Source organism: Triticum aestivum, chromosome 2D (assembly GCF_018294505.1).
Source record: "Triticum aestivum cultivar Chinese Spring chromosome 2D, IWGSC CS RefSeq v2.1, whole genome shotgun sequence".
Classification (NCBI taxonomy): domain Eukaryota; kingdom Viridiplantae; phylum Streptophyta; class Magnoliopsida; order Poales; family Poaceae; genus Triticum; species Triticum aestivum.
The window spans coordinates 84,530,595-84,549,446 of NC_057799.1; the positions used below are offsets into that span (position 1 = coordinate 84,530,595).

At 46.3% G+C, this 18,852-nt stretch overlaps 2 protein-coding genes across 2 annotated transcripts; both read right to left on the minus strand.

Annotated features, from left to right (window-relative positions):
• Positions 1–8,035: 8,035 nt before the first annotated feature.
• Positions 8,036–12,095, minus strand: LOC123051801 (protein SSUH2 homolog; the record flags this gene model as incomplete). The annotated part of the gene is given in 6 exon segments (XM_044474781.1): positions 8,036–8,717; positions 9,501–9,626; positions 9,815–9,956; positions 11,362–11,696; positions 11,825–11,894; positions 11,978–12,095. Coding segments are annotated over 6 exon segments (1,173 nt in total), but the record flags the coding sequence as incomplete, so codon positions are not given.
• Positions 12,096–12,783: 688 nt separating this feature from the next.
• LOC123051800 (protein SSUH2 homolog) lies at positions 12,784–17,349 on the minus strand. Its single transcript, XM_044474780.1, has 7 exons — positions 17,044–17,349; positions 16,707–16,970; positions 16,542–16,617; positions 16,128–16,459; positions 14,545–14,686; positions 14,149–14,274; positions 12,784–13,427 (listed from the first exon to the last, which is right to left on the minus strand). Exons 1-7 carry the CDS (start codon positions 17,120–17,122, stop codon positions 13,046–13,048), a joined length of 1,401 nt encoding a protein of 466 aa, XP_044330715.1. The 5' UTR covers positions 17,123–17,349; the 3' UTR covers positions 12,784–13,045.
• Positions 17,350–18,852: the final 1,503 nt, after the last annotated feature.

Consider the following 18,852-nt stretch of genomic DNA (forward strand, 5'->3'; position numbering starts at 1 on the left):
ATCATCATAAGAATCATTCATAGTATAAGTAGCATCATCAATAACTTGCAACATATTAGAATTGATAGCATGTGGTGGTGTTGCAAGTTTACTCAAAATAGAAGGTGAATCTAAAGCAGAACTGGATGGCAGTTCCTTACCTCCCCTCGTCTTTGAGGGAAATATCTTAGTCTTTGGATCCTTCAGATTCTTCATAGTGATAATATGATAATAATCCCAAGTGACTCAACAAATATAGCTATGCTCCCCGGCAACGGCGCCAGAAAAAGGTCTGGATAAACCACAAGTATAGGGGATCGCAATAGTTTTCGAGGGTAGAGTATTCAACCCAAATTTATAGATTCGACACAAGGGGAGCCAAAGAATATTTGAAGGTATTATTGGCTGAGTTGTCAATTCAACCACACCTGAAGATTAATTATTTGCAGCAAAGTGATCAGTAGCAAAGTAGTTTGATAGTTTTGATAGTAGTGACAGCAGCAACGGTAACAGTAATAGTGATAGAAGTAATTTGTAGCAAGTGTAACAGTGATGATACCAGTAGTAACTTAGCAGAAACAATATAAGATAAATTCGTAGGAATTGGATCGGTGACTTGTTGGATCATATTCATCATGAGACAGTTATAACCTAGGGCGATACGGCACTAGCTCCAGTTCATCGATATAATGTAGGCATGTATTCCGTAAGTAGTCAAACGTGCTTTATTAAAAGAACTTGCATGACATCTTTTGTCCTACCCTCCTGTGGCAGCGGGGTCCATATTGGAAACTAAGGGATATTATGGCCTTCTTTTAATAGAGAACTGGAACAAAGCATTAACACATAGTGAATACATGAACTCCTCAAACTACGGTCATCACCGAGAGTGGGCCCGGTTGTTGTCACTCCGGGGTTGTCGGATCATAACACGTAGTAGGTTACTATATCTTGCAAGATCGGATCTAAAAGATGGATATAATGATGAATTCATAAACGGTTAAGATCTGAGTTCATGGCACCCGGGCCCAAAGTGACAAACATTAAGCATAGCAAAGTCATAGCAACATCAATCTAAGAACATAGTGGATACTAGGGATCAAGCCCTAACAAAACTAACTCGATTACATGATGAATCTCATCCAACTCCTCACCGACCAGCGAGCCTACGAAGGAATTACTCACCGGTGGGGAGCATCATGGAATTGGCGATGGAGATGGGTTGGTGATGATGAAGAACGAAGATCCCCTCTCCGGAGCCCCAAACGGACTCCAGATGGGTTGGAGCGACTGTGTGGGATGTATATACGAACGGAAAAGTTTAGCGGGGACTGAGTGTGGGATGTACTTACGACTGTTAACGATTTCGCCTGTATAATTGTATTTTTAGCACTACTGTACGTATATTTGATCCCTCACCGGTCGCACACGACTTCATTTTGCCGAGCATGTGTGCCAGGAGGGCATATCCCCGACGGTTTCTGGGTCGTGTGGGAAGGACCCTCCTATCATAGTCACTCACTAGGTGACGGTTCAGAACGCCGTCGCAGAAAGGGGTTAAAAACCGTTTGTATAGCACCCCGATGTACCAGTGAAACATGGTGAAGTGTCAGGTAGTCGACGTTCACATAACACCAACGGGCATCAACTTCACCTGATTACTAGCAACAAGGCTTCTCTCATGTCCACAAGAACAAATAGAACTAATTGCAACTCATCATATTGATCATGATCAATGGGTATAAATAAATTATTAACAAACTGAACATAATTATCTTCCATCAATTGAACCAACAAGCATCAACTACAAGATGTAATCAACACTACTAGCACCCCCAAGTATCAATCTGAGGTTTGATACAAAAGATTGAACACAACGGATGAACTAGGGTTTGAAGATGAGATGGTGCTGATGAAGATGATGATCCCCACGATGAAAGGAGTGTTGGTGATGATGTAGGCTTCGATTTTCCCCACCCGGAGGGAGGTTTCCCAGATAGAAGCGCACCGCCAGAGAGCAAAAAATGCTCCTCCTCTATTCCACCTCGCAGACGGCGGCAGAAAGTCCCAAAACTTTTTTTGTGATTTTTTCTAGGGAAAATGGGATTTTATTGCCAAAGGGCATCGAGCGAGTCACCAGGGCCCCACATGGACACATGGCGCGGCTAGGGGGTAGGTGGCGCTACGTGTCTATGTGGCTAGCTGGTGTGTCCCCCCTCGCATATCTTTCCTCCATAATTCTTCATATATTCCCAAATAATTCTCTAAAAATCCTCACTTCGTTTTGAGCTCCGGAGAATTTGCTTTCTCTTCTATTGATCTTTTAGGTTTAGAATTCTAGCTGCGGCAATCCCTCTCTCTTGGTATAACTTGCATTTTGAGAGAGAGAAAGCATTAGAATTGCACCATAATGTGAAATATATCATTGAAATAAGATAATTTACAGTAGGAAATAATGATGCAACATGGATGTATCAGCGTGATGTCTTGTGCGGGGGTGGCGGCGGTGCTCAGGTCTCACAGGGAGCGGATCATGGCGGCTGGCGGTGCGATGGCTCGCTGCCCTGGTCATGCTGTGGTGACCACTCTCTTCCTTCGCCTTCAATGTTCGTTCCAAGGTGGTTGTCGGGCGGCGGTGAGGTTGGCGTGGCGGTATGACATCGGGCGACTGCAGCCTCACCGTCGTCCATATAGTTGACCCGACGTTGTTGACCTTATTAAGATCTGAATGGTTTGGTGGTGGTGATCCATATCCGGTCAGCCCGGGTGGTGGTGGCTATAGATTGTGCTGCAGCGACCTCCTGCGGCTCCACGATGGCGATGGTCATCGACAGGTCTTTAGAAGGATTCATCTCGATCAGATCCCATGGTGGGCTCCAATGGTGAGATGTAAACTATGGACGAAGGCTTGATGTGGAGGGGTGGTTTTGCAGCGGCCGCATGTAGTTGCTGAGATCATGGGAAAGTGGTGGCAACAATACATGAGTGACTACAATGGTACGACGTGCACCCTGTCTCGAGCTTCAGGGTGAAAGCCTTGGTCTAGCCCGAGTTGGTTATGCCTGGCAATGGCGACATTTTTTGCGTCATTGCCTTGTTAAAGGCATTGCTCGGTATGCTCGAGCTGATTCTTTAGGGTGGAAAACCTTGGTGGTTGGATCCAGTGACGATGGCGTTTGAGAGTTTGTTTCGTCCTTAAAGCCGTTGCTATTGAAGAATTTCGTCGTCTGTGTGGCGTCATAAAATGGTTGTTGCAGATATGATCATTGTCATAGTTTGCCGATATTAGATATGATCGCTTTGAGACCTTTTTCTTTTTCTCTCGCCTACACAACTTTGGTCTTGTATGACTTGCTAGTTGCTGACATAGTTGTATGTATGTGTTGGTGTTGGTTGTGTGCATTCTATTTATGCAGAGGTCGGGTGTATGTTGATGGTGTTTGTATTCTCTTGATGCTACATTTTGAGAGAATAAAATCCAGGCTTTATGGGAAAAAAATCTAATATTGTATATCTTAACACATTTTTCTATAAAGATGATCAAACTTAAGAAAGTTTAACTTAGGACAAGTATAAAATTTTAATTATTTTGAAACCGAGGGGGTAGTACTAGTAGGGGTGTGATGCAAATACAGAGGACTAATTTCATCCAAACAGCTGCAAAAAAAAGAGGTCTGCCATAGAAAAGCAAATATAGTGAACAAGTTATCTGCCACACACATTGTCAAGGGGATGGCCCCCGGGTGGGCAACGGAACCCGGATCCTTTTTGAAAACATCGGGCCCAGCAACGCCCCTCAATCTGGCTTGCCCCTCAATCCGACTCGCCCCTGACCGGCTCCCCACCGCGACCCGGTCGGTCGGTTGGCGCATGGCGGCCGGTCCCAAGAAGTCAAACCCCAGCGACAAGTAAGCATGGCTATAGTGCTCCCTCCTTTGCACCGGCCCTGGGCGGCGCGGCAGTCGTGCCGACCAAGTCACCGCCTGGGGCGGGCGCGTCTCGGAGGCGCAACTGCAGCAAGACAGCGCTACTGTCCCATGACGTCCGGCAAGGCATGCCCACAGTACCCAGCAGCCGGCCGTACCCGCGCCCGGCGGCCCCGGTACATATGTGGATACATAAATCATGATAAAGGTTTATTATTCATGCTAGAATTGTATTGACCGAAAACTTAAATACATGTGTGGATACATAAACAAATACCGTGTCCCTAGTAAGCCTCTACTAGACTAGCTCGTTGATCAAAGAACGTTAAGGTTTCCTAACCAGACATGTGTTGTCACTTGATAACGGGATCACATCATTAGGAGAATGATGGACAAGACCCGTCTGTTAGCTTAGCATATGATCGTTCAGTTTATTGATATTGCTTTCTTAATGTCAAATACATATTCCTTAGACTATGAGATCATGCAACTCCCGGATACCGGAGGAATACCTTGTGTGCTATCAAACGTCACAACGTAACTGGGTAATCATAAAGATGCTCTACAGGTATCTCCGAAGGTGTCTATTGAGTTGGCATGGATCGAGATTAGGATTTGTCACTCCGTGTATCGGAGAGATATCTCTGGGCCCTCTCGGTAATACACATCACAAGAAGCTTGCAAGCAAAGTGACTAAGGAGTTAGTTACGAGATGATGTATTACGGAACGAGTAAAGAGACTTGTCGGTAACGAGATTGAACTAGGTATGAAGATACCGATGATTGAATCTCGGGAAAGTAACATACCGACAGACAAAGAGAATTACGTATGTTGTCATAAAGGTTCGACCGATAAAGATCTTCGTAGAATATGTAGGAACCAATATGAGCATCCAAGTTCCGCTATTGGTTATTGACCGGAGAGGTGTCTCGGTCATGTCTACATAGTTCTCAAACCCATAGGGTCCGCACGCTTAACGTTCGTCGACGATATAGTGTTATATGAGTTATGTGATTTGATGACCAGATATTGTTCGGAGTACCGGATGAGATCACGGTCATGACGAGGAGCTCCGGAATGGTCTGGAGGTAAAGATTGATATATAGAACCATGATGTTTGGACACCGGAAGAGTTTCGAGAGGTACCGGGTAGAGTCATCGGATCACTAGAAGGGGTTCCGGGAAGCCCCGGGAGATATATGAGCCATATGGGCCAAGTAAGAGGAGCACACCAGCCCACAAGGGATTGGCGCGCCCCTCCTATGGCAGCCGTCCAAGGGGAGAAAAGGAAGGAGGGGGATTCGGCCTCTCCCTGCCTTCCTCTCCTCCCCCTTCCTTTCCTTCCTCAGGCAAATATGGTACGGGGGAGGGGGGGTTGGCTAGGGCAGGAGCCCAAAGAGGATTCGGCCTCCCTTGGGGGCACCTCCTGGCTGCCTCCCCTCCCCCCTATATATATGAGGGAGGGGCCGCCAAGTCCACAACAATCTCTTAGCCGTGTGAGGCGTCCCTCTCCACAGTTTAGTCCCTCGGTCATATTTTCGGAGTGCTTAGGCGAAGCCCTATGAAGATAACAACAATACCACCATCACCACGCCGTTGTGCTGCCGAAACTGATCTACTACTTCGTCCGTCTTGCTGGATCAAGAAGGCGAGGACGTCACCGAGCTGAACATGTGCTGAACGCGGAGGTGTCTTATCTTCGGTACTTGATCAATTGGATCGAGAAAAAGTTCGACTACATCAACCGTGTTAATAAACGCTTCCGCTTACGGTCTACGAGGATGCATAGACACATTCTCTCCTCTCGTTGCTATGCATCTCAATGGATAAATCTTGCGTGTGCGTAGAAAAAAATGTTTTACATGCAATGTTCCCCAACGGATGGCCTGGAAAAAAAATTGCTGGCAGAACAGAGTCATGTACACCAGCCAAGTTGGCGCCAGTTTCAGTATCCCGCCCCTGTGCCGCTCGTCACACGTGAAACGGCTCCAGCGAGCCGTCGACCAAGCCTGCGCCGCAGCTCCCATCTTCACCGTCGTCGTCCTCCCCGCATCCGTTCAGCCACGTGAGGTTCTTGGGGTCCTCCCGCAGCAGCATGGCGTCGTACCGCGTGCTCGGGAACGCGTCCGGCGCGGCGACCACGACCGCGACCTTGTCTTTCCCAGCCGTGGACCGCCGGCGGCCCCTGGCGTCCGAGACCGTGGCCGCGGACCCTAAGCGGCCTCCGGACGGTACGGATCGGGTACTCCGCTGCTCGCCGCCCTCGTTCACCGTGAGCTTCCGAGAGTCGCGCTTCGTGAGACAACGGCGCGTGCTCGCGACGGATGAGCCGAACCCCACGGTTGGACGGGGTGCGGCCTTCTCGTCGTCGTGGGTCTTTCGGCCGTCGCCACCGGTCCTTGACAATCTTTTACTGGCTAGCAAGTCCCCTCTCGGCGCGCTCCGGGAGGCAGCGGTCGCCGGGGATGTGGCCGTGCCGTTGCCGTGGCTCCTCTGCTTCACGGTCGCCGGCACGGGTCGCGTCTTGACCATACTGGGAGGCACGGCATTTTCCGCGGCCTGAGCCGTTGACATTGCATCACGACTCAGCTGGCCCGCGAACCTCGAATGTGCCACGGCGTTGGCGCCACGTCTGGTCAGCGCCGGTTGCTCTGACGCCGCTCTGGTAGTTGACTTGGGGCTGGAGGCACCGGTCGTGGGAGCGCGTGGCCGCGCGGTACTCGACGACGACGGTCCCTTGGGTTGGCTGGCGGCACCGGAGCCGGAGGACAGCCGTCGTCCGTGTGTTTTATCCTGGGGAGGGGGCCGACAGGCGGCAGCAGCGGCTGGCGGTCGGGGGCTCGTCGCCGGCGTCGATCTCCCCGACGCGCTGCTCGTGGCTTTGACTGAAGACGAAGACGCCGACGACAGAGTCCTCCTGACGTGCGGCAGGCGACCCGAGGACGCGAGCACCGTCGTGTTGAGTGATGAGCTGCTCCCCTTCTCCTGGCGTGCCCGGGAGAGCTGCACCATGAATGACCAGACCACTAAGCTTTTAGTCTGATCTTTACGTCAAGAAAAACTGTAAACGCGGACGGACGGACATACGTACCGGCGAATTGCTCTTGGCGTTCGACGCCGATGTGGCCCTCGTCAGCCGGCTCAGCGCCGGGGAGCACGAGAGAGGCGTCGCCGGAGGAGTCAGAAGCCTACGAACATCGATGAATCGCAACAATGTGATAAATAAGTACTGGTAGTAGGATGTTTCGCCATTTGCAGCTGATCTGAATGGCCATTTACCATCATGAGAGCGTTTTCTCTTACCAGTCATAGTCATGCTTCCCGATCTCAGCCCTGAGCTTCGTCTTTCCCCTCCGATCGGCGGCCTCTGCATTGCATTGCAGAAGCACTCCTTACATCAGTTGATCAGCATCAGAAGCGGCAAAGAAGACGCCGGAGATAATTCAGGAACAGGTACTTACTCTCGTCGGTTTGGCCGGAGAGGGCGGAGAAGAATTCGATGCTGCTGCACCGCCGCGGCGGATGCCGACGCCTTCTTCGTCGTCCTCGGATGCGGATCACAGGGGAGCCTGCTGCTCATTTTTTTGCTTGCTTTCTTCTGTTCTCTCTGCGGTGTTTGTTGCAACGGACGATTCTTGGCCGTGTTCCCGCGATGAGCACAATTGACTGATATGAAAGGGAAGGGGGAGCTCGTGATGCAGCTGTTCTACTAGTTATTTCTGCTGCACTGCCCAAGTCACAAACTGTTTTCCGATTTTAAATAAATAAAATTCCACTGCAGAGGTCAACCCGTTATGAATCCATCCTGCTGGAATTTGCATTTCTCTTCCCATTTCAGAGTGCATTATATGTCCTGGAAATGCCCTTCATACTCAAGCTCACCAAACGTGCAAAGCACCCAAGATTCCCAAAAATAAATAAATAATACTAGTATATAGTACCATAGAGAGACACGCCGATCAAAATGAGAAGAGAATTTCGAATAACCAAGCACATATGCAAACATGTTCTAGAAAAAAGCACATATGCAAACACAGTTGACACATTTATCTTATGAAATTGAAGAACATTTATTTATTTTGAGAATCAACACATTTATTACCAGTTCAGGGGAACAAATTATGGATACTTGATTCAGTAATGAACCCCTCTCCCCCTAAAAGAGAGCACATCTCATTATTATCTTTGATAACCATATGTGAATCATTTTCTACACACTGAACAATCAGTACAGCCGCGCTGGACATGACCCATAAGTCCGAAATGTGCATACAGTATCTGTACTGTAACAACAGACAACGTACCACATCTTTACTGTAACACACCAGAAACCACACTGCCTCTCTACAGTTGTACAGTACACACAAGTTTTGATACTGTGAACATTGGACACCAAAAGAAGGCGGCACACACATGGCATAAAATGCAACTAATTCCCCAACCATTCGAAGCAACGACAGAGGCCCCAGCAAAACCTCGAAGGGTAGTTCCGCACGAAAACATCCCTGCCGTAGCCAACGACGTAGAAGATAAAAGATCGCTTACGGTGCGACATTGTGACACGGGTTACAGGCACGACCGAGATGATGTGTCTCTCCGAAATGACTATTGCGGATGGTGGAACTGGCAGCCGGCTAGCAACAACCTCCGAGGACAACTGGTTGAGTGGGTATGAATCGGCAAAGAAAGCAGGAGTGCATTGGTATGCCTGTATGTTGCATAGTTGCACCCCTTGCGCTCTGTGGAAAACTTCATCAGGGACCGAAGCAGTTTCTGCTGTTGCACTAACTTTTCTCGCTGTAAGCGTCTCCCTGGAAACAAAAGAAATTGCAAGTCAGACCAAGACAGAACGGGGCACTCAAACAACTATGCAATGTAGTCCTTTCTTCTTCAGTTACCAAAGCAGTGCCAACATAGCTTGTCAATTATGGTGTCAATATTATCACAAACCATAAACCCTTGCTTACTGAGGAAAACAATTGTACAAGGCTACTCGGTATATCTCATGATTTTCTGGTACATACTGCCCTACTGGTTTGCTGATAAACAAATAAAATGGTATAATAAAAAAACTAAAAGGTACGAGTTAGTTTTGCAATTACGACTCACTGGAGGTTTTTATCTATAGACGCTTTACTAGATACGAGTGCATTCAGCGAAGAATAAAATATTACAAAACTACTACTAAAGAAAACATATAACCTGTCAAGAAAGTACTCCCTCCGTTCCATAATTCTTGTCATGGTTTTAGTTTAAATTTGAACTAAAACAATGACAAGAATTATGAAATGGAGGGAGTATATCTTATTTACAACAGTTTGCAGTAGAATAGGACTGAACTGAACGCAAAAATAAAGCATTGATTAATATCTCAAACGTTCATGAAAGCTTTTAAAACCAAACAGACTACTGAACTGCTATAACAGTTTTCCGTGATAGTTAACATTGTAGCAACATGATAGGTTCCACAAAGGCACTTACTAGTAACACGTCTGTTTAAGTACATACATTAAATCTTTTGGTCCTCTATTCTGTGGTCACTTGTCTAAATAAAAACTGATGGACTATCTTCAGAAAAATATGAATTAAATTACCATCGAACGCGAGCAATGCTTTGTGTAAGAAGGGAACCGCAGCCATTACATGTCCGGCATGTTACTAGGCCACGGGATCCACATTCTGTGCAGGGCAACACTCCTTGACCATTGCACATCCAACATCTGTGACAAAGGATGACATACAAGCCTATCAATATCTGAAACAGAAACAGAAGTGGTATATGCATTACCCTAGTTATGTACTTACTATGTTATGACAACAAAAGAGCTTCACTTATGGCACACTTGTATTTTGAGTTGAGGTGAATTACATATTGAAATACTCAATAAAGAGAAGCAGTGGAACTAACACTTTATCAGATTCATCTTGCTGAGCGAGTGAACCCCTGCCATCACATACACTGCACTGAGTCATTTGATTTGCCATGTAAAACCCGTACTGCCGACCAGGATTGCAAGTAGGACATGGTACCTTCCCACGACCCTCGCAATCTGTCAGAAACATCAGATCAGGGAAACTGAAATATTTTCAAAATCAGAAAGGCAGTGACGGATAAACTACGATATTTACCTTGCCAAAATTACAAAAGCAGATTAATGAGAAAAAGGACCACTGACTAAACGTGCCCTATGTCCTAACTCCTAACAACTTTAAAGTAAGCCAAGACTAGTTAGGGTTCCAGAATAAGCAGAAAATAAACATTTAATTAGAAGGAAGTTCACCCTGTTTATTTCTTCTAGTTAGAACTGAGAAGACACCATCTTGACTCCACAGCTATTGCAGTCAACAAGGATTAGTGGGAAAAGCTTATAGGCGGCAATATGATTAAGAAGCTTATATATTTTTTGACTTATATATCGTACATCACTCAACAAATCTATATGAATGCTTTAAAAAAAACAAGTCTATATGGATCATGTCCATTTCTTTTCAACACATATAGATGAGCAAGGCGTCGCACTACTGGTCCATGAGATGAATGCTCCCATTAAAAGTATGAGTTAGGATAGTTGTCAGTTCCTATGTCATGTCTAGCGAAAAGTGTATTTATGGGTTTCTTTTTTCTGAAGGTTTTCTCTAAGATTGTGAACTTCCCATCATGAGGCAGCTTAAGATTCCAAACTGTATTTAAGTTGAATTAGCACTTATCGTACATGCTAAAAATAGTACAAGTGGACATTTTGAACTCTTATGTTATGATCTATGATCCCTAGATCATAACAGGGTAACTATGGCTGGGAAGATAGCCAAGACTGCCGCTTGGCTTGATTGGGGTGAGGTTAACCATAAATGGGGGAAAGGAACTCCAGGGAGAAATTAGATAATTTGCACGGTACTTAACTTCATACATAGCTGCCTGTCGGTTGGTACTCATAAAGTTGGAACTAGACAACACTGAACACTCTTACCTCTACTTATCTCAAACTGAAATCTAATCTCTAGTTAATCGACGATTTCCACTGCCACCTAGGCACATCTGGCCGGTTGTAGGGCCCAAGGCCACATCCCTGACTTCTACTTAACATAACACATAAGAGGGGGCAAAGGTAAAATCGTGATATAGGGCCTCGGAAAACAATTTGAAAATTTTGGTCGATGCATATATTTAGATTGCAACGCCTAAAAGGATCTCTGAACAATGTAAAACGCAAAGGCAAAACACAAGATGCACCATAGTTGGAGACTACAAAACAGAAGTTATTTTCTTACAAGAACAAAAGAAAGATATTATGGGCAAAGCTCTATGCTAAACTTATGCTTAAGTAAACTAAAGAAGGTACATAAAAAGGTATCCTCACCAAGTAAAAAAGGCAAAACGAATGTTGTATTATGGCTAAAACAATTGAAAGCAAATTACGTGTGACTACATGATGTTCTGCTAAATGAATGTCATACCTGAGCACTTCTCAGTGAATTCTGAATGAGGAATCTTGAACCTTACTTCTTTCTCCGGTACAAAGAGTGGAGGAAACTCGGACCTCAAATCTAGTTCCCACACACCAAGGACAGGACCCTTGTCTCTTCCATCTACTTCCCCACCATGATAGGGTTCCCTTTCAAATATGGTGTCTCTTTGCTCGATGAAGGTTTCCAAGGTACCAACGTATACGTCACAGCAGTCCTTGATGGATGTAATTTTCCATGTCCGAGCAGGCCGGCTGCCCCAACAACATCGATGCCCAACATGTTCGATTAGCATCTGCCGGACCTCCACCTCATCCAGTACATCCCTATCAGAAAATTCCAACATTCAGAAAAAATGTGGAAGTTTAACATTCATGGCTGCGGGACTGTGCCTGCGCGCTAATTATCACTCGGCAACACAACCATTTAGACAATTTTGACAAGGAGCACTCACCTCCGGACGCCCTGAGAAGGCTGGTAATCACCGCCGTACGGGTACGGCCCTTGAGGAACAATCGCCAAACCTTTGTGGTGTAGATGAACGCTGTGACAATTACAACGGGGCAAAATGGTACAGTGGAAATGAGGAAGTAGCACCGAGGATTACCATGCGTATGCGGAGGAGTGGCAGCAGTTGACGGGGATTGGGAGAGGACGGCGTTGTGGATGGACGGCGGGTAGACGGCGTCGTGGTGAGGACTGGGCGCCGGGGGGTAGTAGTTGGGGGAGAAGGAGGCGGCGGACTTGACCTCGGTGGCGCTGACCTCCGCCCACCCTCCTCCGCCATCGCGCAGCGTCGACGAGCTGCTCCGCCCCAGGTGCCGGTACTGCTGCTGGTGCTCCGCCGCTGAAACGAAATCCACACCGTAATAAGGGATGAGATCGCAGAGCGGGGGGTCAGATGTATGGGTCAGTTGGTTCGATGGCGAATGGAGAAGAAACCTGGCGACGAAGGTGGGAGAAGAGGGCGCCGCGGCTCGTCCTCCTCCTCGCCGGCCCCGCGCTCCGCCTCCATGGTCATCGGTGCCGCCGATTTGGCTGGATCCGCGCAGTGGGATTGGCCGCGAGCGGGAGGAAATGGCTGGGATAGTCATAGCCGCCAAGGAAGCAGGTCAAATCCTCCCTCCTTCCGCGAACCGCCTCCTCTTCTTCCCTGTCACATCAATTCGGTGCCCCAATGCGACGACGACGACGACAGAGATGATGAACTGATGAAGCTTCCTTCGCGACATACATGAGCAGTGCTAGGGGCTACCACGTGACACATGTGAAAAGCAATTCAAATAATTCAAAAAATAAAAGCAAGCTAGGGGATTTCTCGGGGGATTGAAGAAGACTTATTTATTTTGAGAAACAGCACATTTAGTTCAGGGCAACCAATTATGGGCAGTTGATATCGGACATCAGAGAGGATATCGGATATCTCATTATTATTACTCATAACAAAATGTGAATTATTTAATTATTTTCTACACATCAAACAATCGGTACAGTACCGCTGTACATGATCCACAAGCCCAAAATGTACACACAGAAGCTTCTGTACTGTAACACTACAGTCTACAGATAACGTTGCACATCTTTACTGTTACACACCAGGAATCACACTGCCTCTCCGCAGTTACAAGTTTTGATAGTATGGACATTGGACACCAAAAGGTGGCACACACATGAACTAGTTCCCCAACCATTCGAAGCAACGGCAAAGGCCCCAGCAGAACTTCGAAGGATAGTCCCGTATGAAAACATCCCTGCCATAGCCGACGACATAGAAGCTAAAAGACCGCTTACGGTGAGACATTGTGACACGGGTCACAGGCACGACCGAGATGATGTGTCTCTCCGAAATTACTCTTGCGGATGGTGGAACTGGCAGCCGGCTAGCGACAATCTCCGACGAGAACTGGTTGAGTGGGTATGAATCGGCAAAGAAAGCTGGAGTGCATTGGTATGCCTGTATGTTGCATAGTTGCACCCCTTGCGCTCTGTGGAAAACTTCGTCAGGGACCGAAGCAGCTCCTGTTGTTGCACTAACTTTTCTCGCTGTAAGCGTCTTCCTGGAAATAGAAAGAAATTACAAGTCAGACCAAAAGAAAAGGGCACCACTCAAACAAATAGGCAAAGTAGCCCCTTGAAAGTTCAAACCACTAAAACGAGCATTAAAGATTAATACTTCTTCAGTAATCAAAGCAGTATCAACATAGTCATAGCTTGTCAATTATGGTGTGAATATTATCACAAACCATAACTCCATAAGCTCTAGATTAACGAGGGAAACAATTGTACAAGGTTACTCAGTATATCTCATGATTTTCTCGTACATACTGCTCTACTGATTTGCAGATAAATAAAAAATGTGGCATAAATAAAAAAACTAAAAAGTGAAGACTCGCTTAGTTTTGCAATTATGACTCCCTGGAGTTTTTTATCTATTGAAGCTTTACTAGATACAAGTGCATTCAGCAAAGGGAAGAGTAAAATATTATTACTAGTAGACTAAAGAAAGCATATAAACTGTCAAACATATTTTATGTACAACATATTTTAAAATCTCGAATGTTTAGCAAAGCTTTTAAAACCATAACAGAGTACTGAACTGTTATAACAGTTTTCCGTGATAGTTAGCATTGTAGCAACATGATAGGTTCCATGTACGCATTTACTAGCAACACCTCTGTTTTAAGTACATACAGTCAAATCTTTTGGTTCTCTATTTTCTGGTTAACTATCTCAATACAAACTGATGGACCATCTTTGGAAAAATATTAATTAAATTACCATCGAACATGAGCAGTGCTTTGTGCAAGAAGGGAACCGCAGCCATTACATGTCTGGCATGTCACTAGGCCCCGGGATGCACATGCTATGCAGGGCAACATTCCTTGACCATTGCACATCCCACATCTGTGACAAAAGGAAACATACAAGCAAATCAATATCTGAAACAGAAACAAAAGTGGTATATGTGTTAGCCTAGTTATGTACTCCCTCTGTAAACTAATATAAGAGCGTTTAGATCACTAAAGTAGTGTTCTAAACGCTCTTATATTAGTTTACGGAGGGAGTACTTGTGTATGTTATGACAATAAACGAGTTTCTTATGGCACACTTGTATTCTGAGTTGAGGTGAATTACGTATTGAAGAACTAAAAAAAAAGAAGCGGTGTAACTAACACTGAATCAGATCCATCTTGGTGAGCGAGCAAACCCCTGCCATGACATACACTGCACCGAGTCATTTGATTTGCCTTGTAAAACCCGTGCTGCTGACCAGCATTGCAAGTAGGACATGGCGCCTCTCCACGACCCTCACAATCTGTCAGAAACATCAGATCAGAGAAATTGAGAACTTCTCAAAATCAGAAAGGCAATGACGGACACACTATAATATTACCTTGCTAAAATATAAATACTAGTATGAAAGAAGATTAATGAGAAAAAAAAGAAGACTTGCTAAAGGTGTCCTAAATCCTAATTCCTAACAACTTGAAAATGAGCCAAGACTGTTAAGGTTGCAGTAATAAGCAGATTATACATATTTAATTAGAAGGAAGTTCCCCTGTTTATTTCTTCTAGTTAGATTTGAGAACACAACATCTTGACTCTACAGCTATTGCAGCCAATAAGGATTAGTGGGCATAGATTATAGGCTGCAACATGATTAAGCAGTTTATATATTTTTTAGACCTATATTGTACATCACTCAACAAGTCTATATGGATCGTGTCCATTTCTTTTCAACACAATAGATGAGCAAAGATAATACGTCACACTAGTGGTGCAAGAGATGTATGTTCCCATTGGAAGTATGAGTTGGGATAGTTGTCAGTTCCTATGTCATGTCTACCCAAAAGTGTATTTATGGGTTACTCTCTTCTGAAGGTTTTCTTTCAGATTGTGAAACTTCCCATCGTGAGGTAGCTTAAGATTCCTAACTGTATTTGAGTTGAATTGGCACTTATAGTACATGCTAAAAATAGTAAAATAGATACTTGTGACAGCCACACAAGTAGGCGTTTTCAACTCTTATGTTATGATGATCATCATAACAGGGTAACTACAGCTGGGAAGATAGCCAAGACTGCCGCTCGGCTTGACTGGGCTGAGGTTAACCATACACGGGGAAAAGGAACTCCAGGGAGAAGTTAGACAATTCACATTACTTGCATAGTTTGCACACAGTACCTAACTTTATATATATATAGCTGGCTGGCGGTCGGGACTCATAAACTTGGAACTAGTGAACACTCTTATCTCTATCTATCTCCAAGAAACTGAAATCTACTCTATCTCTAGCTAATTGACGATTTCCACTGCCACCTAGGCACATCTGGCCAACGGTAGGGCTCAAGGCCACACCCCTGACTTCTACTTGACATAACACATAACAGGAAAAAAAGGGTAAAATCATGATATAGGACCTGGGAAAACAATTTGAAAATTTTGGTTGATGCGAACATTTAGACTGCAATGCCTAGAAGGATCTCTGAACAATGTAAAATGCAAAGGCAACATAAAGGAAACACAAGATACACCATAGTTAGAGAAATTACTACAGAATAGAAGTTATTTTCTTACATGGAACAAAATAAGATATTAGGGGAAAGTTCTATACTAAACTTATACTTACTAAAATAGGTACATAAAAATGTTATCCTCACCAAGTAAAAAGTCAAAAATAATGCTGTATTACGGCTACAACCTATGAAAGCAAATTATTTGCGACTACATGATGTTCAGCTAAATGAATGTCATACCTAAGCATTTTTCAGTAATTTCTGAATGAGGAATCTTGACCATTACTTCTTTCTCCGGTACAAAGAGCATTGGAAACTCGGACCTCAAATCTAGTTCCCACACACCAAGAACAGGACCCTTGTCTCTTCCATCTATTTTCCCACCATCGTATGGTTCCTTCTTTAATATTGTGTCTCTTTCCTCGATAAAGGTTTCCAAGGTTCCAACATATACATTGCAGTCCTCGATGGATGTAATTTTCCATGTGCGAGCAGGCCGGCTTCCCCAACAACATCGATGTCCAACATGTTCAATTAGCAGATGCCGGATCTCCACCTCATCCAGTACATCCCTGTCGGAAAATTCCAATCATTCAGTTGAGTGATCTTATATAAAAATTCAGTGGGGTGATAGACAATTTTGACAAGCACTACCTCCTAACGCCCTGAGACTGAGAAGGCTGGTAATCACCACCGTACGGCCCTTGAGGAACAATCGCCAAACCTTGTGCTGTTGCAACCCCGTTGTTTGTTAGCTACAATTAGTCAATTACAATGGAGCAAAACCGGTAGAAATGGAGAAGTACAACTGGGGATTACCATGCGCATGCTGAGGAGTGGCAGCAGACGACGGGGACGGGGAGAGGACGGCGCTGTGGATGGACGGGGGGTAGACGACGGCGTCGTGGTGGGGACTGGGCGCCGAGGGATAGTAGTTGGAGGAGGAGGAGGAGAAGGAGGCGGCGGACCTGACCTCAGCCGCGCTGACCTCCGCGCCCCCGCCGCCCCACCCTCCTCCGCCCCCGCGCAGCGCCGACGAGCTGCTCCGCCCCAGGTGCTGGTACTGCTGCTGGTGCTCCGCCGCTGAAACGAAATCCACACCGTGAGGGACGAGACCAGATGTGCGGGTCAGTGGGTTCGGTGGCAGAGGGAGAACCTGGCGACGGAGAGGATGGGAGAAGTGGGCGCCGCGACTCCTCCTCCTCGCCGGCCTCGCGCTCCGCCCCCATGGTCATCGGCGGCGATCCGGTTGGATCCGCGGGCTGGGATTGAGCTCAGCCGGGCGGGGGGAAATGGCTGAGATTATAACGAGTGGGATTGAGCACAGCAGCCTTAGTCGCGAAGGAAACACGTCTAGTCCTCCCTCCGGGAACTGACTCCTCCCTGTCTGTCACGTCAAATCACTGCCCCCGACGCGTCGACGGCGATGGGGACGACGCTCGGGCGGAGCGTCCTTCCTAGCTGGCACATCCGACTTTTTTTTTTTGAGAATTGGCACATCCGACATTTTCAGACAGAAGAAACATACGTGTGCTGAGAAAACAAAAGAAGCCCACGGGCCGTGTGGCGAACCCAGCCCGCAGCCGTGCCAGCCCATTCGCTGCCGCCGCCGCCACGTGATGACGCACCGGAGATCGCCATCGCCGGCCGTACCAAGCACGGCATCGGAGCCACCGCCTTGCTCGCGTGGTGCTCGCCGTCGCTGCACTGCTCCTGCCACCGGCTTGTGGGGGAGGAGTCGTCCTTGGCCTCCGTGGGCTGCGCCGCCACCCGCGTCATCGAGCTCCGCCACCGGATTGCTGTTGGCCAGGGGGCGGTGAGGTCGACCGGTGGCGCAGGAGGAAGAGCTGGATGAGCATGCTTTATGATTTCAAGTTGAGTGGCCAGCCATTAACTGTCGTGCAGCTTCTGCTGCTCCTAAAAGATGGAGATGTAATGCCATTGCCATACCACTCCTTGACCTTGACCCCTGCTTTGCTTTTGCGAAACCGTCAGATAGCTATTCTTTCTACCTTTGACATAGTACTTCTGTCATCGGGCAATCGCCGAATAGTTTATAGTGAGGATTCTCGATTCAACTGCATCATGTACATCATATGGCCAGTTATTTTGCCTTATTATTCCTGGATTAGAAGCACTTGGCTTTGTGTCTGCACTCAGTGAAGCCTATCCACGTTTTTTTTCTCTCACTACTATCTTTCTTCAGAGCCTGCTCGGAATATTCAGAGATGACATTAGATATTCATGCATCGATGGACGGAATCTAATTAAGGCATCTAGTTCTATCCCCTCCGCCTCACCCACTCCAACATCTGCCGATGAAATGGCATCGACACAGAAATAGCGGTGTCGTGCAAATGTAAAAACTCATTTGATCTAAACAGCTGCATATGTCTGACCACAGAAAAGCAAATAGTAGTTATCTGGGTGCTTACACAGATTTTGCATTAGACCTGCCTTCAACATATCCATGCCTGTCAGCGAGAAGCACACTTATTACTTTAGGGGGATTAGGTGATTTGCCACACTTTATCAGGGGTTTGATGTTTTGCCCATGGATTGTGTCAATGGCCAGTGGACCCGGCCCCACCCGTCAATCTCGGGGGCAAATGATCAAAGTGAATGTGGGTTAAGATCTAAATTCTCTATTACTTTATCAGTAGGAAGAAGTCCTGTGGTATTTGTGATGTCACATGACGTCATCTTCTCTTCAACTGTGATGCCCTGTTTATTTGTTTTTAGAATATGACCCTTGTATTGGGTGCAAGCGCTTGTTTTGTATCGCTACCGACCTTATGAGCAACATTATTTCACAAACATTTGAAGACAAATGAATAGGCATTTAAACTATTAGTGGTGGCAAGGCACAGACAAATAAATTGCAGATAAAACGATATGATCATCCTTTATTCTCAGTCTGAAACCTCAGAAGCTAATCAAGGGCTCCCCCGCGACCCCCGCTAGG